The sequence below is a fragment of the Ochotona curzoniae genome, unplaced genomic scaffold (genome assembly GCF_017591425.1).
Source record: "Ochotona curzoniae isolate NIBS_2020 unplaced genomic scaffold, NIBS_Ocur_1.0 contig_430, whole genome shotgun sequence".
Lineage (NCBI taxonomy): Eukaryota > Metazoa > Chordata > Mammalia > Lagomorpha > Ochotonidae > Ochotona > Ochotona curzoniae.
In genome coordinates, this window is record NW_024466219.1 from 11832553 (window position 1) to 11856109 (window position 23557).

A 23557-nucleotide genomic window follows, 5' to 3' on the forward strand; every position below is an offset into this window, starting at 1 on the left:
CTGGGGGCCCCACAAGCACTGGTTTAAAGAGAGCTAACTAGCTGTGGCCTTCCCTCGAGGCAGCATGCTCAGGAGAGATGGGAAAAGGAGGGAAACATGAGGAATATTCAAAGGAAATAACTGTTCAAGTGTATTTTAAAAGTTGTTTCTTTTTTGAGATCGTTTAAACATTTTTTTTTTTTTAGATCATCAGTACATGGTGTTTCATTTGATATTTCTTTTGATAAAGAAGATAGTGTACGGAAATCTACTCCAAACCGAGGAATCACTCGTTCTATTAGTAATGAAGGACTTACTCTGAATAACAATCGCATGTCTAGACACATTAGGAAAAATTTGTCCTTCAAGCCGGTAAACGGAGAAGAGGAAACAGAAAGCATTGAGGAAGAACTTAACATAGGATCTCATGGTGATCTCAGGTCTTACATGCCCTTTAATACAAATGAGCTAAATTCTAATGAGAACATTCATTACAAGCTTCCAAATGAAGCTTTGCAAAACAGAATCCTTCTAGATGAGTTTGGCAATCAGATTGAGACACCAAGCATTGAAGAAGCATTACAGATAATTCATGATACTGAAAAATCTCCCCATACTCCTCAGCCAGACCAAATTGCTAATGGCTTCTTCCTTCATAGCCAGGAAATGAGTATCCTAAATTCAAATATGAAGCTAAATCAATCTAGTCCTGATAATATAACTGATACAAAAGGTGCCTTGAGTCCCGTAACTGACAATACTGAAGTAGACACTGGTATTCATGTTCCTTCAGAAGATATTCCTGAAACTATGGATGAAGATTCTTCTTTGAGAGACTATACTGTGAGCTTAGACTCTGATATGGATGATGCATCTAAATTTCTTCAGGATTATGACCTGCGAACCAGCAACCCCAGAGAAGCTTTGAGCCCTTGCCCAAGTACTGTCAGTACTAAGTCTCAACCAGGCAGCAGTGCTTCTTCGAGTTCTGGAGTTAAAATGACCAGTTTTGCAGAACAGAAGTTCAAGAAGCTGAACCACACTGATGGGAAAAGTAGTGGGAGCAGTTCTCAGAAAACAACACCAGAAGGCTCTGAACTTAATATTCCTCATGTTGTTGCTTGGGCACAAATTCCAGAAGAAACAGGTCTTCCCCAGGGCCGAGACACTACCCAGCTGTTGGCTTCTGAAATGGTCCATCTTCGGATGAAGCTAGAAGAAAAGAGACGTGCTATAGAAGCCCAGAAAAAGAAAATGGAAGCTGCTTTTACTAAGCAGAGGCAGAAAATGGGAAGGACAGCATTCCTTACTGTGGTGAAGAAGAAAGGGGATGGGATCACCCCTCTTCGAGAGGAAGCAGCGGGGGCAGAAGATGAGAAGGTCTACACGGACCAAGCCAAAGACAAGGAGTCTCAGAAACCACACGGGCAAAGGAGCAAGTCTCTGGCGGATCTGAAAGAAAGCATGGAGACCCCTCCGGCCAAGTGGCTGAAGTCTCCAACCACGCCTGTAGACCCCGAGAAACAATGGAACCTGGCAAGCCCCTCAGAGGAAAACCTAAATGAAGGAGAAATTTTAGAATATACAAAATCCATTGAAAAGTTAAATTCATCCCTGCATTTTCTACAACAAGAAATGCAGCGTTTGTCACTTCAACAGGAAATGTTGATGCAGATGAGAGAGCAACAATCCTGGGTAATTTCACCACCTCAGCCCTCTCCACAGAAACAGATTCGAGATTTTAAATCCTCTCGGCAGGCAGGCCTGTCGTCAGCCACAGCGCCATTCTCAGACTCCACTCGGCCTACTCATCCTTCACCTCAGTCATCCAACAGGAAAAGTGCATCTTTTTCTGTTAAAAATCAAAGGACTCCTAGGCCAAATGAATTAAAAATAACACCACTGAATCGAACCCTGACACCCCCACGATCTGTGGATAGTCTACCTCGATTGAGGAGGTTTTCACCAAGTCAGGTTCCAATTCAGACTAGATCATTTGTTTGTTTTGGAGATGATGGAGATCCTCAGCTAAAGGAATCCAAACCCAAAGAGGAAGTTAAGAAGGAGGAATTGGAGCCTAAAGGGACATCTGATCATCATGGACATAATTCAGAAGAAAAGGAAATCAAACCTCTGGAGTCAACGGTGTCTGAAGTCCTGTCTCAGCCTGTCACAGAGACTGTATGTCTGACCCCAAATCAGGACCAACTGAGTCAGCCCGTAGAACCCCCTCCTAAACCCATTTTTCCACCTACTGCTCCAAAAAATGTTAATCTGATTGAAGTTTCCCTCTCAGATTTGAAACCCCCAGAAAAGACTGATGTATCTGTTGAAAAATATGATGGAGAAAGTGATAAAGAACAGTTTGATGATGACCAGAAAGTATGCTGTGGATTCTTCTTTAAGGTAATATTAATGGGCTTAGCTTGGGACACCTTCATCAGGTGTGTGTGTGTGTGTGTGTTGCTTGACTTGATACTCTTAGTAGTGTTCTTTTTGTTTGTTACAAGTCTGCCATTAATCCTGAACTATGTTTTAACATACTCCCTGGTGGAGTATAGTAATGTTCAAGTACACTGTGACTTGTGACTTTTAGAGCAGTCTTCCAGTGTGGACTCAAAGGTATAATGAATTTTTTACATCACAGTCATGGGACATTTTTGGGTATGTTCCCTGTTTATTCCTCTACCTCTCTTTCTCATTTTCAATAAAAGCCTTTTATTTGAAACTCACAAGGATAGTTGACAGGGGTCATTAAAACCATTGCTACTTTTCTAAAATCTGAAGCACCCAGATTGACCTACAGATCATGAACTAGCTCTCAGATTCAAAGAAATTTAGGAATATGATTATACCCAATCTTCTCTTTAAAGGAAGAATTATCATCATATTGTAGAACCTATCAAATGTTACTGTGATTATCCCAACTTAAAAACATAACATGCAGCAGTAATAGTACTTATCTGCTGTGATGTTTGGTGACTGATGTGGGTGCTCTTTATCTTTATTGAGAGTAAATTTTCAATATAACTTAAATACAATTTTTTTTTAAATAAAGGGAAGTTTCAGGCCCCATGCGGTGGCCTAGAAGTCCTTGCCTTGAACACACCAGGATCCCATATGGTCACTGGTTCTAATTCCAGCAGCCCCGCTTCCCATCCAGCTCCCTGCTTATGACTGGGAAAACAGTCAAGGATGGCCCTTGGGACCCTGCACCCGCATGGGACACCTGGAGAAAATTTCTGGCTCCTGGTTTCAGATTGGTGCAGCACTGGCTGTTGTGGTCACTTGGGGAGTGAATCATCGGATGGAAGATCTTCCTCTCTGTCTTTCCTCCTCCCTGCATATCTGACTTTGCAATAAAATTAAATAAATCTTTTTTTAAAAATAAATAAAAATAAAGGGAAGTTCCCTGCTGTAAGTTGTCAACTAGGGTAAAAGAAAAACTTTGGTGTTTTTTAAGATGTGTTTATATTAAATTAGAGTTAAAGAGAGAATGAGACAAAGAGATCTTCCATCCACTGGTTCACTCCCTAATGGCCACAACAGCCTGAGCTAGGCCAAGCTAAAGCCAGGAGCCAGGAGCTCCATCTGGGTCTCCCATGTGACTGGCGGGGCCAAGTGCTTGAACCATCTTCAACTGCTTCCCCGGCTGTTAGCAGGGACTGGATCAGAGGTGGCACAGCCAGGACTTGAACTGTCACCCATCTGTATGAGGTACTGGCATCGCAAGCAGGGACTTTACTTGTTAAGCCGTAACACTAGCCCCAGTTTTGTTTTGTTTTTTTGGTTTTTTTATGGTTGTTAACTGTTCTTTGTCACTTGATAGAATCATTACCACTTTAATTCTATTTTTTTATAATTTCTGTAACATGTCAACAATGGGTAGCATTGTAGTAATTAAGATTTAGAGTTCTAACAGTAACCATAAAATGTGATTGCAACAATTAAGAATATTGGTGCCTAAATTGTTTCATCTTTTAATAAAATTTATTTTTAGGATGATCAAAAAGCGGAAAATGATATGGCAATGAAACGAGCAGCTTTGTTGGAGAAACGATTAAGAAGAGAGAAAGAAACTCAGCTTCGGAAGCAGCAGCTGGAAGCAGAGATGGAGCATAAGAAAGAGGAAACGAGGTGATAGCACTTGCTGAGCCCCGCTCGGCCTGGGGAGACGATGTGCTCAAACGTGCTCAAGGATGCAATGTCTTCTTTTAATGCAGTGGCTTTTATTAACAGATTTTTTTTTTCTTAGAAATGTTTATAAATAATTGGATCAATTCTGCTTTTGGTGCTTTTTAAAAGTTAGTTCGTTTTCCAAACATATGACCTAATTTTATATTTTTACCCTAAATCAAGTTGTCCAGAATCCTTTTTTCCTTTTCTTTTTTTTTTTTTTTAAGATGTTTTTATTTTTGTCTGAGAGGCAGATTTGTAGGAGAGCAAGAGACAAAAAGAAAAACATCTTTTATTCCTGGCTCACTCCCTAAAGAGCCACAATAGCTGGAGTTCAACCATCTGAAGTCAGGAGTCAGGGATTTCCTCCAGGTCTCCCACATGGGTGCAGGAACCCAAAGGCTTTGGGTCATCCCCTACTGCTTTGCCAGGGAGCAGGATCAAAAGTGGACCACTCAGAATCAAAATTCAAGCAGGTGCCCGTATGGGATCCTGGTGCTGCAAACCCCATCCTACCCCAACCCAGAAACATTCTTTAAGATGATTTTGGGGCCCAGCATGGTGGTCTAGTGGCTAAGGTTCTCGCCTTGAACGCCCGGGATCCCATGTGGACGCCGGTTCTAATCCCAGCAGTTCCTCTTCCCATCCAGCTCCCTGCTAGAGGTCTGGGAAGGCAGTCAAGGATGGCCCAAAGTTTTGGGACCCTGCACCCGCATGGGAGACCTGGAGGAGGTTCCTGGCTCCTGGCTCCTGGCTCCTGGCTCCTGGCTCCTGGCTCCTGGCTCCTGGCTCCTGGCTCCGGGTCGGCACAGCACCGGCCATTGTGGTCACTTGGGGAGTGAATCATTAGATGGAGGATCTTCCTCTCTGTCTCTCCTCCTCTCTGTATATCTGACTTTGTAATAAAAATAAACTTTTTTTCAAAAGATGATTTTGGTAGAAGGTACATACATGTAGTATGGTATGTTTGTATGGGTGATGTTGGTTATATAAAGTGCATTTTAAATGAACCATTTCCCACTCCCCACCCACTACATATTTTCCTTCATATTCTCTCCTTTTTTTAAGGTTTTATTATTTTGTTTGAAAGGCAGAGTACTTAGGAAGATAGAGATTTTTCCATCCACTGGTTCACTCTCTAAATGGCTACAACAGCCACAGTTGGCTGACCCAAAGGCAGGAGCTTCTTTTGGGTCACCCATGTGAATGCCAGGGCCCAAACGTGGGCAATGTTCTGCTGCTTTCTTGGGCACATTAGCAGGGAGCTAGATCAGAAGTGGAACAGCCAGAACTAGAGCCAGTGTGCATATGGGATACCGACACCACAGGCGGTGGTGTTTACTTGCTATGCCAAAGCATAGGCCCCTGAAGTAGTTATTTCTTCCTCCTCACATCAAATATACATCCTACTCTAGAGTCAGTTGTCTTTGGTTTGCAAAATTTATTTTGCTTTAGCATCCAACCATTCACTCTTTCAGGCGTAAAACCGAGGAAGAACGTCAGAAGAAAGAAGATGAGAAAGCACGTAGAGAATTTATTAGGCAAGAATATATGAGGAGAAAACAACTGAAACTAATGGAAGATATGGACACAGTCATTAAATCTCGCCCTCAAGGAACAAAACAGAAAAAACAGCGGCCAAAATCTATTCACAGAGATCACATTGAATCACCCAAAACACCAGTAAAAGGTCCTCCAGGTAACACCGTTCGTGGTGAGGAGTCTATTCATAGAGAAACACTAGCTTGGTTTGTCTCGATAACTTGATTGTGCTTTGATACACTGAAACAGATACACCATTTGACATTATGCATGCTGTTCATTTGGAAAACCAAAATGAACCAGATAAACTTTGGATGAACTAGATTTATTACGTGTGCATGCATATATTGAGTAAACAAACATGAATGCTCCTTAACATACAGATGGGACAGATGGGGAGAGGTGTCGATTCAGAGCTTGAGACACTCTCTTGGATGCCTGCACTCCCTATCCATAGTGTCTGGGTTCAAGGCCAGCTCTGTTTCTGATTCCTGGCTTCCACCTGGTCCAACCCTGTTGGTGCATTTAGGGAATGAACCACCCAACAGAAAATCGGTCTTTCTGTCTCCACCTCTTTGTCACTTCACCTTTCAAAGATAGTCTACAATCCAAACATAATTTTTGAAATATGTCTATTTTTTTAAATTCAACATACATATTCTTTTTAAAAGTAAATACTACAGAAAATTTTAGAGAATCCCTGTAGGTTTTTTTAAGATTGATTTGTTTTTATTGGGAAGTCAGATTTACAGAGAAGAGGAGAGACAGTAAGATCTTCCATCTGCTGGTTTACTCCCTAAGTGGCCACAATGGCCACACCTGAGCCAGTCTGGAGCCAGGAGCCTCCTCTGGGTCCCCTACATGAGTGCAGGGTCCGAAGGCTTTCGGCTGTCCTCTACTGCTTTCCCAGGCCACAAGCAGGGAGCTGGATGGGAAGTGGGCCATGTGGAATCCTGGCATGTGCAAGGCAAGGACTTTATTCCCTAGGCTACTGCGCCAGGCCCCTGTAGTTATTCTAGACCTGAAGTAAAGTAGCATTGCCAGCATGAGAACTCTTGTCCTTCCAGTTTGTGAAATTTCTAGATGATAATGTAGGATGTGGTTAAAGTTCATAAATTAATTTTCTATCTAGAAAATAAACATCCATAGGTATATTTTATTTTTGTCACTTTTTCTTTCCTTCCTGTAATAGTTTTTTATACCAGTTCTTTGATTTTGTAACACCAAGTCCATTTTATCATTGTTTCCTAAAATGGGTCCCTCGAGGGGCCAGCATGATAGAGTAACAGGCTAATCTGCCACTTTGGAACCAGCATCCCACATGGATGCCTGTTCATGTCCTAGCTGCTCCACTCTGCTTTGGCCTGGGAAAGTGCTGGAGGATGGCCCAAACTGACTCGAGCTCTGGCCATTGCTAGCCGTGTGGGAGTGATCCAGTGGATGGAAGACCTCTCTGTTTCTGTAACTGACCTTCCAAATAAAATAAGTAAATCTTTAAAAAAAAATGCGTCCCCAGCTAGTTTAAAATAAATTTGTGTATATGCATGCAAGCATATTATATATTCAGATTAATAGTAAAGAAAAAAAAAGCTAAGGGAAAATCTATTGTCATATGCTAGTGTTGGCTAATGAACAGACTCTTTATTAGTTGCTCATTTTAAGTTTGTAATTTTGTTTTTGTTGAGGATCATGAATTGATCGTATTTTTTTCAGTCTCTAGCCTTTCATTGGCATCACTGACCACAGGCGATAACGAGAGCTTGCATTCAGGCAAGAGGACACCCAGGTAAATCCACAGTGTGAATATTTTTACTAAAAATATTGGTACCTGTAATTACTACAGAGTCCTCAGTATCAACCCTGTAGTGAATTGTAGTGTAGTGTATTTTATGATAACTGAATTTTAATCACAAATTTTTGTGGTTTGCTAACTTAACACTACATAGGTTTTCTGTTCGAAGAAATTATGTAAGCTGTTCTTTTCATTTAGTGTGTCTCTTAGAACTTGGAATTAATGGCATTGTCAGGATACTCTGTATACTATAAAACATTAACAATAATTACGCATCAGTAATTGCTAATATGATTGTGATGATCATGATTGTTAAAAAATGCATAACCTATATAATACCAGCATCTCTAGCTTACTTCCTATTGATTATAAAGAGTTTTTCCTCATTAGGATAATTCCAGAACAGACTACCTATGCCATAGTGAAGATCTCTTGCACTCTTTCCCTAGAATAGTTTAGAAGTTAAAATCAGGTCTACTGCCATCCGACCCTGAACGTGTCTGATCTTGAAAGCTAAGCAGGGTTGGGCCTGGTTAGTACTTGGATGGGAGAAGTGGAAAGTCAGTATTTTACTGTCTTGTCAAAGAATGTCCTAGAGCCAGTCAGCACTGTGAAGCTCCAGTCTGTGTTATCCTGTGGTAACATTTTCCTGTCTCAACTGGAAAACATGTAATCTTTCCCCACACATTGTCCGAGATCTGCCCATGCTGTGACTGAGATGGCGTTGGCACTAGCTTGTTCTGTAACTTCTAGGTTGGGGTGGGTTGGTACTCTCACACAGACCCTCTGGTGCAAGACATTAAAGCATATTTTACTTGCTATTTAGATCAGAGTCTGTAGAGGGCTTCTTATCTCCCAGTCGCTGTGGCAGTCGAAATGGAGAAAAAGACTGGGAAAATGCATCAACAACTTCTTCCGTGGCTTCTGGAACAGAATACACAGGTTAGTGTCCATACATTTTTAAATAAACATTCTAATACATTGATAAGACCAAAATTTTGTGACTATACGGAATAAAGTTTTATTGGCTCATCTTTGATTTAATTACAATAGATCAGCTAAAAATAGGGGTTAATTCAGTAACTCCACTTGAAGCACCAGCATCCCCCGTGGGCACCAGTTTGATTCCCTATTGCTCCAGCTTCCCTTCCAGCTCCCTGCCTGTGGCCTGGGAAAGCAGTCAAGGACAGCTGAAACCCTTAGGACCCTGTCCCTGTGTGGGAGACCCAGAAGAGGCTCCTGGCTCCTGGCTTTGGATTGGCTCAGTTCCAGCCAATGCGGCCAGTTGGGGAGAGAGGCAGCAGATGTAAGATCTTTTTCTCTGTAAATCTTACTTTAAAACAAACAAACAAACAAACAACAAAAAAAACAGGTCAGTGATAGAGCACCATTTAAGGAGGTATAGTGCCTTGTTCCAGATGTCTTAAGTGATGCCACTTACATCTCCTCTCTCTGCTTCTAACTTAAAATGGCAAGGCAATTCTATGGTGATTTACATTTGAAGCCATATTTTAAACATTTGATTTATTTTAAAGGCAAAGTTACAGAGGGAAGGAGAGTAGGAAATGCCTTTCTATGCGCTGGTTACCTCCCTAAAAAGCCTCAACACTACAGCTTGGCCAGGAGGAAACCAGAAGCTGCTTCTCGGTCTCCCATGTCAGTGCAGGGACCGAAGCATTGTGCCATCCTCCACTGCTTTCCAAGATACATTAACAGGGTGTTGGATAGGAAGTGGAGCAGCCAGGACTTGAACTAGCACCTTTATGGGATGTAGCATTGCAGGTGGCAGCCAAACCCACTGTGATATAGTGTTGGCTCCAGGTCTGAAAAATTAGTATAGAAATTTTGTCAGCAATACATGAAGACAGAGAGAGAGAGAACATGAGTGCTTCCATCTACTGGTTGACTGCCTGAATGGCTATAATGGGTGGGACTGGGCCAACCCAAAGCCAGGAGCCAAGTACTCCATTTGGGTCTCTCAGGTATACACAGGCACCCTAGGATTTGGGCCATCCTTTGCTGTGCCAGGCACATCAGCAGAGAACTAGGTGGAAAGTGGAGCTGTTGGGACTAAGCTGTCACTCTTATATGTTGCAGGTAACCACAGTGCTAGCCACATTGTTCTTTCAGAGCTTCTTAATAATTATTAAAGGTGTATAATTCGAGTTACCTGAAATCCCAATGTTAGAAGGATTCTGGATTCTAACCATTTTTAGAGATTTTATTGGCAGCGGGGAGGCGGGGGGTGGTGGGAGGAATGAGCAAGAGTGCATCTATGTGCTGATTCACTTCCCAAATGGTTGCAACAGAAGATTGAAGCCAGGAGCCAGGAACACTATCTAGGTCTCCCACATGGTGGCATGGACCCAGATGCAGCCTGTGTGTGCTCTGCGGCTTCAAAGGCACATTAGCACGAAGCAAGATTACAGGTGGAGCACCCAACATTGAAGCCAGCCTGTCCATGTAGGAGGCCAGTGTTGCAAGCCACAGTATCATCCCTGGGTTCTAGCTTGTACTCAGGACCTGTGTGCTGCTCAAAGAATTGACTGGTCCAGTGAAGGGAGAAGCACAGTGAAGGCCGGAGCAGGCTGGAGCTGAGAGCTACTCCAGGTGTACTTCCCCCGGCTCCTTTTTCCTTCCTACTCTGTGGCTTTTAGTGCAACCTCCTATAGCACATCTTGCAATCTTTAAGTCCTAGGGTTGGGCTATTTGCATATTACTCCCTCTGCCTTTCTATGTCAGTTCAGTTGAACAGTCTGAAAAAGATAAAGCTATTTTGGGTATTTTTTAAAAGCTTTAATTACTCATGGACCCATTCCACTTTAAGCTTACCAGTAACCTTACTAGACTTAACAGAGGCTAAACAGACAATGTGACAATTATAGAAATATCTTATTTTAGCACTGTTTTCATGGGCAATTTTCAGAAAGCCAGAGGAGGGGCCAGCATTGTGGTCTCACAAGTTGAGGCACCACCTGTAAGGCTGGAATCCCAAACAGGCGCTGATTCAAGTCCCAGTTATTCCACTCCAGCTCCCTGCTAACACTCCTGGGAAAGCAGCATGGGGTGGCCCAAGTGCTGCATCCTGCATCCACATAGGAGAACTGGCAGAAGCTCCCTGCTCCAGACCGTTTGGGGAGGGAGTGAACCAGCAGATTGCAAGATCTCGCACTCTCTCTCTCTCTCTCTCTCTCTTTTTCTCTCTCTCTAACTCTGCCTTTTAAACAAATAGATAAAATAAGCCTTTTATTTTTATTGGAAAGGCAGATATACAGAGAGGAGAGACAGAGAGGAAGATCTTCCATCCAATGACTCCAAGTGAGCGCAATGGTCGATGTTACGCCGATCCGAAGCCAGGAGCCTCTTCTGGGTCTCCCACGCGCGTGCAGGGTCCCAAAGCTTTGGGCTGTCCTCGACTGCCTTCCCAGGCCACAGGCAGGGAGCTGGAAGGGAAGCGGGGCTGCCAGGATTAGAACCAGCGCCCATATGGGATCCCGGGCGTGCAAGGCGAGGACCTTAACCACTGCGCCACCGCGCCATCGCTCCGGGCCCTATAAAATAAGCCTTAAGAAAAAAAAGACAAAAAGCCAGAGGAACCTCTTCCAGAGATTTTCCTGTGTAAACAAAACCAGGCTTTGATGAGACTGCAGCCCGTAGGAGGTCTTCAAGCACTGAATTCTGTTCTCTTACAGTGTTGCACCAGCATAGGAACAATTTCGTCACTTTAAAATAGCAGGGATTTTTTTGGTTTTTTTGTTTGTTTCTCTTAGGAAAGTTATTTTTGTTACTATTACTAAATCTTAGAAATGTTATTTTTGTTCTTGTTATTAAATCCTTACTGCAGGACCAAAGCTCTACAAAGAACCCAGTGCAAAATCCAATAAGCACATAATTCAAAATGCTTTAGCTCATTGCTGTTTGGCTGGAAAAGTAAATGAAGGTCAGAAGAAAAAGATACTAGAGGTAAGCATGTTTGCACAAAAATTATATTTGTCAACATCCTAAAATTGTGAAGTCCTGTCAGTTCAAGATAAAGTGCCCTTATAGTCATCCTAAACTTTGACCTGTAACCTGTTGTCTTAATTATTAACACTGAGCTGGTTCAGTCTCAGATTGGGTTCTAGAAGACTACAGATTTAAAGACCAGATATAATACCTTAAGATCTGTCTTTAACTTAATGTCATAAAATTTGGCCATATTCCAACTGCTCAAAGTTTCATATTTGTTTTGTTTTGTTTTTTATCCTAAAGGAAATGGAGAAGTCTGATGCAAACAACTTCTTAATCTTGTTCCGGGATTCAGGCTGCCAATTCAGATCTCTTTATACTTACTGCCCAGAAACTGAAGAAATCAATAAACTAACTGGGATAGGCCCTAAATCTATCACTAAAAAAATGATTGAGGGACTTTACAAATACAATTCTGACAGGAAACAGTTTAGTCACATACCTGCTAAAACATTGTCGGCCAGCGTTGATGCAATTACCATTCATAGCCATTTATGGCAGACCAAAAGACCAGTAACCCCAAAAAAACTCTTACCCACCAAGCCATAGGAGCTGGGAAGTATTTGCTTCAGATCATTCGTGGTACATTTGCACTTCATCTTTCCTGCCTACAGAAAATCTTTCTAATTGCCAACAAGACTTTTATTAATTTAAACTGGACACTAAGCTCTGTTGTCAAGAACAACTGGAATACAAACCACAGTATTTTGGAATCCAGAAGATTCTCGCTTAGGTGATAAGGTCAAGAGATGAAGGAAATGTTTTGATTCGCCATTGGAGATCTGTATGTTACAAGGTTTACCTGCTTAGTATTAGATCCATTGAAGCACTGAATTTTTATGGACACTAATTCCATTTATGGTTGACATGGCTAGGATTGCAAATTATGTGTTTTATTTGTTGCTTTTTTTTTTTTACCCTTCAATGTCCATGCCTGTCTTCAGGTGGTCTGTTTTGTCATTTCTTCTTCTGAGTTCCTTTGTATTTTGTTTCATATGGAGATCATGAAAGTAGGAAATAGCCTTCAGGGGTAACCTGCACCTTTCTTAATGACGTGAAGAGAAGCACTAGTGTTTAGCTTTACAGTGACCCTCATGTTTAAATGGTGTTAGAGCATTTGTAAAGATTATTCTGCTGAGTATTTACAATTCTGTATTTATTATCACTCAAGTATTAACATTTCTGTATTAAATTAAGAAAAGGTGTTATAAAGAGCTGCTAGTAGGTTTGCTTTAAACCACATGAGCTTATAACCAAGAAATGCTTTCACAGGCTGCTGATTAAATCAGTGATATTCTTGTGCCACTTCTGGCCAACTCAGAATAATTAAGATTTTTTTTTTTTCACAAAAATAAAAAAGCTTTCTACTCTTTTAAAGCAAGTCACTTTATAAGCTGGCAGAAGTGAATGACACTTAGTCTGAAGATACAAGACTTCCTGAATTAGGTTCTCAAGAGGTCTTTATATTGTATTTATAACTGATAGAAAAAGTGTATTTAGAATTTTTAAACCTGTCCAAAGGGCTACATTTTAATTTTAAGATAGTGTCACATTATTTTACTTACTCTGGGTTCTTTTTAATTCTCTTCAAGTGGAGCAGCTTAGGTTAAGTGCACACTTGAATTCTCTTCTATGTGATCCTTGTTGTGTAACTGTGTATACCAGAGGGTTAGTTGGGGAAAACTTCATTCTCAGGAAAAGGTTTGAATGACTCTGTGACCCTGTTCTGTTTCCGTGTTGTGACAGCTGTGTAAACTTGGGAGGGGGAGGCAGTATTGTATCATATGAGATGGGTAGTTTGTTTTCTTTCATGGGAAGTAGAGATGAAAGGGTGTACAGTTCTCTAATTGAGGTGTTTAGAGAGACAACTAACGTCTGATAGGATGTATTTACTTATTTAAGAAAAAGCATAGGAATGAGATGTCCCTGAGCTGTACTTTTCTATCATTATAAGGCCTGTAGGCATCATTGCATCTGGGTTACCAACATTTTCTCAAATGCTGTCAATATTTTACTGTAATTTATGTTCTTATATTTATGTATATTTGTTAAAACTGTAAAAAAAATTTCTCAGATTTTTTTCCAATACCTGTGCAAGATATATGTGTAACTCAAAATTATTTGTGATCTACTGTTTGCATGTAAGAGACCAGGATATATAACTCTTATATTTTAAGTGTATACATATTGTGTATATAATATATGACTATTAAAGTGGAAAATAGCACATTTTACCTTTCAGACACAATTTCTATCACAATTAGAAGGAAGCAGTTGTCAAATACATGTTTAGAGTAAGACTAGTGTAAAAGGCTAAGCAAATTAATCAAGATAATGGTAAATGATAGTTAAAACAAGAAGTTAATATGCATCCTGCATCACTTACTCAATTAGATGTCCCTTATCAAAGCAATCTTTTTCATGCTGATATTACTTGGCTGACAAAGACAAACAGGCGGTGAGACAGTGGAGGATCCACGGAAGCAGAAATAGGAGAGCCCTTTATTCTTACATTGGTCTGTGTCCAGCAACTCGGTGAATGGCCACGATGTGTAAAGGTAGAATGTGAATATTGCCACAAAGTTCATTGCTCTCAGTATAAGATTTTACTTTATTAATGCAAAAGGAATATGAATATATTTCTTTAACTCTGCAAATGTTTTATTACGGTGCATTTTTTTTTTTTGAATTATGTTTTTAAAATCATATAAATGAAAAAAGATGCCATTTGGTAAAGTCAGGATTTCCTTACACCTTCTGGAACCCACTGGTGCTTTCATTGATCAGAGGTCAAGTCGTTCTGATAACGACTCAGTTATGTTGCCAAATGTAGATTCTTCTGTTTGACACAGCTTTGGAAAGGTTTTCATTCCTCTCAGTTTTTCAGTTTTGTCTTAGGATGACTGTTACAGTTTTTATTTGGCTATTTTAGCCATGTTCAGCTGTTGAGTTCTGATGTCATGGTCACTGTTGGGTATTGCGCAGTGTATGATGTGCTGACCTGCCCACCCTAGAGCATTGCTTACAGAGCTGGTTTTTTTGTTTGTTTGGTTGGTTGGGTTTTTTTGTTTGTTTGTTTGTTTTGTTTTAAGATGCTGTGCTGTAAAATACTGTCAGATTTGCTATTTCCTGGTACAGTGTAGTTTTTCCCTTTTCATTTGAATAAAAGCATGGCACCAAATAACTGCTTTTCTGTTTCTTGCATAAAATATATTCTTTATTAACATTATTTGAATTTCAAAGAACTCACCATGTAGTTGTCCTACCTCTTAATCTATGTTTAATAATTTGAATATTCCTAAAAAGCAGTTTTTAATAATGCTAGTTACTTACTGACATAAGTCTATAACAGTCTATAACTGTTTCCCTTGTACAGTCTACATGATATGTAAATGTTTACACTCACCTTACTTAATTTTGTCCATTTTAATTTGGTATGTTTTTGGTTCATTAATAACAAAATTGTGCCAGAATTAATGTTCTTCGTTCACCTTTAAACTTGGACAGCTAATGAACTCACTAACCTATAGAGCAATGGGAAGCCAGTTCTTGCTCATTTTTATTTATGTATTTATTTGAAAGAGAGAAAAGAGAGCAAACTCCTATCTATTAGTTTGCTCTCAGAATATCTCTGCTGGTCAGCAATAAGCTGGACAAGAGGAGGAAACCTGGAACTTCATGTGGCTATCCTGCATGTGGGACTGGCACCCAGTGATGTGAGCCATCAGCACTGCTCCCAGAATGTACTGGCAGGTGCCTAGAGTCAAGAGGCAGAGGTAGGTACTCAGATCAGATCAGAAGCTCACCCCTGGAACTTTTGTTTTCAGAAGTGTCTTCATTGGGATGGATGTTTGATGTAGCAGGTCAGACACCTACTTGGGATACCTGTATCCCATTCCAGAGTAAATGGGTTTATGGTCTAATCTGGCTCAGGGCGTTTAATCCCTGCTGCCCACATGGAAAACATTGACTGAGTTGCTGGTTTCTGGTTTGGTCTGGCCCAGTCTTGGTTGTTAAAACATTTGGGGAGTGAACCAGTGTGTCTCTCTGCCTTTCAAAAAAAACTATCTTGATGCAGTAGACCGATGGTTCTTAATGAGGGTAAAGGGAACCAGCATCTTATTTTATGATGTATCTGAACAAAAAGTTAACAGGAAATAAAAACAGCAGAAGACCATAGGGGTAATGCCTTGGCCTGGGAATGAGAAATTGGAGAACACATGTGTAACACAGTTGGAGGTTCCATCAGCCCTCAGAAGCGTATAAATGTTCAAGAAGATAAAGCTATTGTCTACTTGAATGGAAGTTTTGCTCCACAAAGCAACATGAGCCATTAAGGTTGTTGTATAACTTGATGAGGTGTTGAAGGTACACAGGCTGGTGCATGTTACTCTTCCCTTACTGGCCTTCAGGCACCTCAGTATTCCAAGTCTGGAAACTGTAGCCACAAAAATGATTTTCCATATTGGCTTGTGTTTGTGTCAGAAAAAATGGGGAGGGATTTCTGTACTTTTCCATTGGATAGGACAAATGCAGTGAATTTACTTAAAAAGTTTTTAAGACCCAACAAGTTTTTTTTTAATATGTTAATCAAGCCTACTGTAATACTTGGACTACCAACGTATTCTGTTATTCTTCACTCCAGTCTGCTATTTCAAGTGACAAGACAGACCTTCCTTCGTTGGTGCTGGAGACATCCTGGGCGAGGCTGCAGGACACAACACAGGATGGTACGTGTGGTCTGCTGAGCCTCCAGTTTACACACGGCTCTCAACCCCAAAACAGAGTATCCATCTGAATCCTACTTTTTAATGTAAAAGTTTTCTTGATTTGCTTTCTGCTTTAGTCTGCACAGCCTGTGACATGCATTTACATCTCCCTTTTACAGTTGGGGATACAGTGGCTTTAAAAGGTTAGAAATTGGCTCAGGGCTAATAAATGGCAACATGCTAATTTCATGTCCCCTTCTCTAGAACTGGACATTATGGCATAGTCAGTTGAGCCTCCACCTGGGACACACCCTCCCATACTGGAGTTCTGGCTCCTCCACTCAGCTTCCTGCTATTGCACCTAGGGAGGCCGAGCATGATAATCCTCATGTTCCTAGAGACTGCTGCAAGAGAGGTACCTGTCCCCCAAAAGAAGAGTTTAGGCCAGTGGCAGTAAGCAAACTAATGACATTTAATGACCTGACAGGTGAGAATTGAGCCCAGTCTACAGGGACAGGATGACCTGGGTGTCAGATGCACCTTTTCTTGGTGTTTCTCCTACCCCGTGCTTCTGGGACACTGCTGGCCAGAGGATCTTTTAGGAATGAAATTCGTCTTGGGGCTTTGTTGCATGGTGTTATTGGACAAAACATCCCCATTGTCCTTGAGCCAGGAAGATTTCCCCCTGGCACTTGGAGTGGGAGGGACAGGAGCCTCTCCTACAAGATGATCAGACACAAGCAGAACTTTTTTTCCTTAAGTTTTTTGTTTTGTTTTTTTAAGATTTATTTTTATTGGAAAGGCGGATATACAGAGAGGAGGAGAGCCAGAGAGGAAGATCTTCATCTGTTGGTTCACTCCCCAAGCAGCCACAACGGTCCAAGCTGAGCTGATCTGAAGCCAGGAGTCTCTTCTAGATGGGAAGCAGGGCCGCTGGGATTAGAACTGGCGTCCATATCGGATCCTGGCATGTATAAGGCAAGGACTTTAGCTGCTAGGCTGACATGCCAGGCCCATGGGCAGGACTTTTGATGTGTGAATGCCAGGCTGTTTTCTGGAAGGCTTGTAAAGGTCCTACCCTGCCAACCCCAGTTTAACTGAATAAACCTCCCATTTTTGGCTCCTCCATCCCTCACACTCACATAGGCTAGTGTCTGCCTTCCTGCCTAACACAACCAATGGATCTCTGCCATCCACTTGGGAAACCTGCTCTAATGATGACTTTAAAAGGCCTAACAGCCCTGTTTTGGACAGCACTGTTTTAAGAACCGAGAATTGAGCCCTCTCTCCTGCTGCAGTCTCAGCTGGGGCTAAGTGTTGTGGCCTCCGTGAGCATCGCACTGGTTCTCTACTCTGGAGGCCCCTCCTACCAGACGCAGAACACGAAGGAGACATGCAGTACATCTACATACATAAAGAAGGTGACAGTGTCTGCACTCTTACTGTTAGCACCTCAACACAGTAGGTGTTGAGTAAACATTGTGCCATACATTAAAAGGAGGGTCACCCGGGACCAGTGTTGTGGTACAGTGGGTGAAGCCACTGCTTGAGACACCCATAGCCTATAGTTCAAGTCCTAGCTGCTCTGCTTTCAAAACAGCTCCCTGCTAATGTGCCCAAAAAGGCAATGGAACACAGCCCAAATACCTGGGCCACTGCCACACACATGGGAGACCTGGCCAGAGTTCTTGGCTCCTGGCTTTGGTCTGTCCTGCACCTGGTTCCCATGGTTATCTGGGAGAGTGAACTAGTGGATGAAGGATCCATTGTTCTCATTCTATCACTCTACCTTTTAAATACTAACTTTCAAAATAACAGTAGTAAATAAAGGCCACTCCTAATCAGAATTCACATTGTGACCCACAGCTTGGTCTGATCGCTACTGAACTGCCCTAATTGCAAATTTCCTGTCACCTCTCTGTGGCTCCTCCCCTAGCAGATGATGTGTCCACCTCTAAGTTTGGTCCTTCAAGCTCCTTTCTGTCTGCACTGTCTGAGAAGCACCCCAGGGTCAGCCCTGCTGACACCTCCAGCAGAACCTAGCTGCACCCTAAAAGCCACCCCTACCCCCACCCTGTCCCACCTAGGCGTCTCACTGCCATCGCTGCATCTGCACCTGGAAGTTCAACTGTTAAACACCAACTGTCGGCTTCCCAGTCCAGTGGGCTCCTGGCTGCAGTGTCCCGCACCAAGACTGAGAGTCGATGTCTTCCCTGGGCACCTGCACCCGTGTGGAAGGACCTGTAAGACGCTGTTGGCTCCTGGCCTTGGATTCAGCTCAGTTCTGGCAATTGTGGCCATCTGGGGAGTGAACCCGCAGATGGAAGATCTCTCCGTCTTCCCTGCTCTCTAACCTTGCCTTTCAAATAAAAATAGTCTTTAAAAACAAAGTCAAACCATGGGACTTTTTCTCACAATTCCTTAGTAGTGTGCAATTATATTTCATTTGATTGAAAGAAATCTCCCACCTGTTTTTTCACTTGCCTAGTGCCCACTACAGGTGGGCTTGGGCCGGCTAAAACAGGGGCCTGGAACTCGGTCCAGATCGCCAGTGTACAAGACAGGGACTCAAGAACTTGAGCTGACATCCGCTGCCTCCCAGGGGCCACACCAGCAAGAAGCTCCCAAAACAGAACTGGCACACAAGCCCAGGAACCCCAATATGGGACATGCCCGTCTTCATCGGCAGGGCAGACACTGCAGACGTCCCTCGTGACCCTTGAGAGTCGCTGAGAAGAGTAATCTCGTGGGCCCCGGCCCGTTGAAGGTCTCCATTCTGTTTTCCAGGCTGCTGCTTTCCACAGACCCTTCATGGGAAAGGCTGAGCTGCTTCAATCTCGACACAAGATAGGTGTCACCATCTGCCCTAAAGCAGCATTGTCCACACTGCGCAGCCTCTCCGATACTGCAGAAGCCCCCTGAGAGGGAGCCTGTGAGTGTCTGCCACGTGCTGCCACAGGCACCAAGGTGACCTAAGGAGTGACCAAGGTGACCAAGGTGCCTGACAGAGTGGCAGCAGCACCACCCTGGACAGGGAACTCTGCCAGCTTCCTGCTGCAGACAGCCAGCAGGTACACGCATGGCAACATGGAGCTGAAAAGCTAAGAGAGCAGGACGATCACTATGAAGGAAAAATGGCACTTGCTTTCCAAACAACTTCTTGGGGCCTTTGCACATCAAGGAACTTCATGCCTTATCTTTCAACCTTCTTATGGCTCTGCTTTTTGCCTGTAGAAGCACCTCTGAGCAACCTGCCTGGGAGAAAGACTAGCATCTTTCCTGGAAAGCCACACTCCTCGCCCCCCTCCTCCCCACTCCATCCCTGGCTTTCCCCCAGTGGAGGGGCCCTGGGGACAACGTCACAGCTGCAGGCCACAAGATTTTCGCACTGAGTCATGCCCTCAGCAGCAGGGGCTGCAAGCCAGGCTCAGGTCTAACAGGCTGCCTGATTTAGTACCTGAAAGTTGTTTAAATAAACGGACACCTGGAACGATTTGCAGGGCCTTGTCCCATGTGAGCCCCCATCCCTTGGTTGGGGGAGGAGACTGCAGGGACAGGCAAGGGTTGATGCTGCCTCCTCCTGTCCTCCAGCTGCACCCGCCTCACTCATACACACACACTTTGATCTTCAGGGGAAAACCTCAGCTTGGTAGTAATACTTGGGCACTTTAAAAATTTTGTGGCAATGGAATTAAACTAGCACAAAAAAATTTCCAATACATGCATATGCATTTTCCATGGACATTTTGAAAACTCTGCCATGCATGATTCCAAAACCCTATTGCAACCAAATAAATCTCTCAAATTCATTTTCCATAACTTTTTGAAGTGCCTCTGTGGTAAAGGAGTTCCCCACCTCAGTTAAACACTAACCAAGCAAAGGTGAGGGGACACGCGTAGCCACCCAGGAGATACCCAGGACACGCATGGCTACAACAGGATACATTCAGGGGACATATGTAGCCTCACAGGAAACTCTACATGACAGGCACAGTGTCCTGTGTCCCCACAGCAACTGGGGGACTCCAACCACCATTAACTACAGTGTCTAGCCTTAAAGAGCCCCAAGGGATGGGCCCAGTGCAGTAGCCTAGTGGCTAAATCCTCACCTTACATCCGCCAGGATCCCATATGGGTGCTCCATTTCCCCTCCAGCTCCCTGCTTGTGGCCTGGGAAGACCTAGAAAAAGTTCCTGGCTCCTGGCTTCAGATCAGCTCAGCCCCAGCTGTTCCAGCCACTTGAGGATTAACCAGCAGGTGGAAGATCTTTCTGTATATCTGCCTTTCCAATAAAAAATAAAGATTTTAAAAAAGAAAACAAACATTCATTTTAGATAAACAGAAAGAGCTCATGTTCACAGGTTCCCTCCCAAATGCCCACATGGCTGGTGCTAGGCCAGGGTCAGCAGCCAAGAATGCCAGGTCTCTGTCAGAGGGCAGGGACCTGTGTACTTGAACTTCTCCCAGTGTCCTCAGTGGTCTGCATTTAGCAGGAAGCAGTCAGGGGCCTGAGCTGTGTGACAAGGGTGTCTTAATGCCCAGGGTAAGTGCCCACCTCATCTCGTAAGCCCTCGCTTAAATGGAGATTCGCTGAGATAGAATATGAAGAAAACGCAGACTCCAAGGACTTTTTTTTTAAAGATTTATTTATTTTTATTGCAAAGTCAGATATACAGAGAGAGGAGGAAAGACAGGAAGGTCTTCCATCCGATGATTCACTCCCCAAGTGACCACAATGATTGGTGCTGAGCTGATCAGAAGCCAGGAGCTCTTCCAAGTCTCCCACATGGGTCCCAAGACTTTAGTCCGTGCTCGACTGCTTTTCCAGGCCACAAGCAGGGAGCTGGATGGGAAGCGGGGCTGCCGGGATTAGAACCGGCACCCTTATGGGTTCCTGGTGCGTTCAAGGCGAGGACTTTAGCCGCAGGGCCACCACGCTGGCCCCCCAATGACAGACTTACAAGTGAACTCTTTGAAAATCTTATTGCATTACAAATAAGTTTGCCAAAAGCTACACATGGCTTTGCTGAGGTACTGGGTCTGGGATGACTTTTCCACATTCCACCACAGTGTGAGTTTATGATGAACAAAGACAGATGCAATTTTTAAACTTTCCTTAGGGGCCAGCATCGTAGCATAACAAGTAAAGCCACTGCCTGAGCCATTTTTGTGTCTAGTTGTTCCATTTCCAATCCAACCTCTTGCTGATGGCCTGGACTGGACCAGTATCAGGGCCCCTGTAGCCCACATGGGAGACCAAGAATGAAGCTCCTGGCTCCCGCCTGGCCCCAGTGCTGCTGTCGAAGCCATCTGGAGAGTAAATTAGTCAATGGATAACCTCTCGCTCTCTCTCCCCTTGTAACTTTCAAAATGAATCTTTTATTTTTTAAGAAAACAATTTTTGCCCACAGTATCAGACTATTTAGAAAGAAAAAATTAAAACAGAAAAATACATCGCAACAGTTTAAATATAGCCCGAAAACAGTGTGACTCAAGGTGTTGGGGACTTACTCGTTGAAGTTTATCTCCTCTGTTCTCGGGTTTGTGCCCATTGCCATGATGAACAGAACTTCCACTGACGCCGAGGAAATTAAAGGTGCCCCCACAGTACAGACAGGAAGGCCTGTTGGGGGGAGTGTCGGAACGGCCCCCAAGGGTGCAGTGAAGGGAGAAGGAGAAAGTTTCTGTGCTGCTTGTTTACATCTGATGGACATGGGTGGCCTGACCACTGTGTCCACTGGTGACTTGTTTGTAATGTGGGGACTCCTCCTGAGGGGTAGAAGGGACAACAGTCTCCTGAGGTTGGCCTTGGTCACTGAAACCAGGCAGCTCGGGCCTTGTGGCTTCTCCCACACAAATGAGTTCAGGAAGGACCACAGATGGCACCCAGGCACGCATTCTCAGGGCCACGGACTTCCCACGGGCACATTAGCAAGGCTCCAGGAAGCCAGAATCTTCATGTTTTTCAAAACAAACAACCTGTTTCGACTTCCTCTTAGCCGCCTGCCTGCAGTTTGTTCGCTTTTCACCTCTGCTCTCAGGACCACTTAACGCTGTATGATGTCCCACTGCAGGTGGGCTCTGTACAAGCAGGCACTGGCCAACCAGGGGGATGATCTTCAGCAAAGACCCCCAGCCCAGAGGCTGACCTGCGTTCATGCATTAATTCATTTGATCCCTGACCTCTTTTCTTGCCTACATTTCCCCAGCCTACTGTTGGTCTGGGAGAAAAATCCTTAACAGGAATAGTCTGGACATGGCCCAGTTCCCCAGGAATCTCCCAAGCCTTCTCCAGCTCCCCACTGGGGATCTCCAAAGGCCAGAGACACCTCACGCCGTAGTGACCATAAGAGGCTATTGACCTAGCCTTGCCCTGGCTCGTGGCCTAGCTTGATGAAGAAAGTTGTAGTTTGGATCACAAGTTATTTCATCACCTACCCAATCAATCTCATGCTGAATACACACACACACAACACACAACACACACACACAACCACTCCAACACGAATGGAGGGGACAGACCCCAGGCCCACCTCTCACTACTTCCTGCTGACACCTGCAATGCCACAACGCATTCTCTCAGGTTGATCCTCTCCTTTCGGTCCTCACTGCCAGTAATCGGCTTCAGACACACAGAACCACGACAGCTTCCCATCTCCAAACTGCAGAGCTGATCTGCTCAAAAGTCATGTGTGTAGACTCCTGGCATGTTGACCAGTGCACTTACTACACACATCTCTGTCTGTCTCTCTCTCTCTCTCTCTCTCTCTCTCTCTCCCTCACCCCCTCCCTCCCTCTCCCAACCTCCACCATGCCCCATCCCTGCCTAAGCCATGAACTTCTGGCTCAGGGCTGGTATTATAGCCAAGCGAGTTAAGCCACTGCCCGTGTGCTTGCATCTCATACGAGCCGTGGTTCAAATCCCAGTTTCTCTGCTTCTGAGCTCTGCTTCCCATGCAGCTCCCTGCTAACTCATCTAGGAAAGCAGAGGACGGCATGGGCCCCTGCCACCCATGGGGAAAATGAATAGCGGATAACTGGACTCATGTTCAACAGTTGCCTGAGCGTGAGTTACTCTGTCCCAGGGAAACTCTGGGCACACTTCACTGGAGGGGCATCTGAAGTGCCTGGGAGAATTTCAGGAGGAAGGAGCCCCCACTCGCTCACCCCTGCTCTGCTCCTGAGGTCAGTCCCCTCGCCTCTCCCCATCTCCTCCAGTCCTTCCCCTACGCTGGGTCCCTGGGGGCATCTCGCGCCTGCCCGCTGAGCTCCTGACTCCAGTTTAGGACAGCCCATCCAGGTTTCCAGAAGTGCCATCTTCTATGTGAGCTCAGCCGTGGCCTCGGTCTAA

The 23557-nt window shown here is 43.9% G+C and overlaps 1 protein-coding gene across 6 annotated transcripts in view; it reads left to right on the forward strand.

Moving 5' to 3' along the window:
• CAMSAP2 (calmodulin regulated spectrin associated protein family member 2) overlaps positions 1-14673 on the forward strand; it is an 89560-nt gene extending 74887 nt beyond the window's left edge. For all 6 annotated transcript variants that reach the window (XM_040985419.1, XM_040985421.1, XM_040985422.1 and 3 more), the window contains 7 exons: positions 186-2385; positions 3980-4116; positions 5634-5854; positions 7411-7483; positions 8316-8431; positions 11334-11452; positions 11741-14673. In XM_040985419.1, coding sequence (XP_040841353.1) covers positions 186-2385; positions 3980-4116; positions 5634-5854; positions 7411-7483; positions 8316-8431; positions 11334-11452; positions 11741-12046 — 3172 coding nt within the window. In that variant the 3' untranslated portion in view covers positions 12047-14673. The remainder of the gene's footprint in view (positions 1-185; positions 2386-3979; positions 4117-5633; positions 5855-7410; positions 7484-8315; positions 8432-11333; positions 11453-11740) is intronic.
• Positions 14674-23557: the final 8884 nt, after the last annotated feature.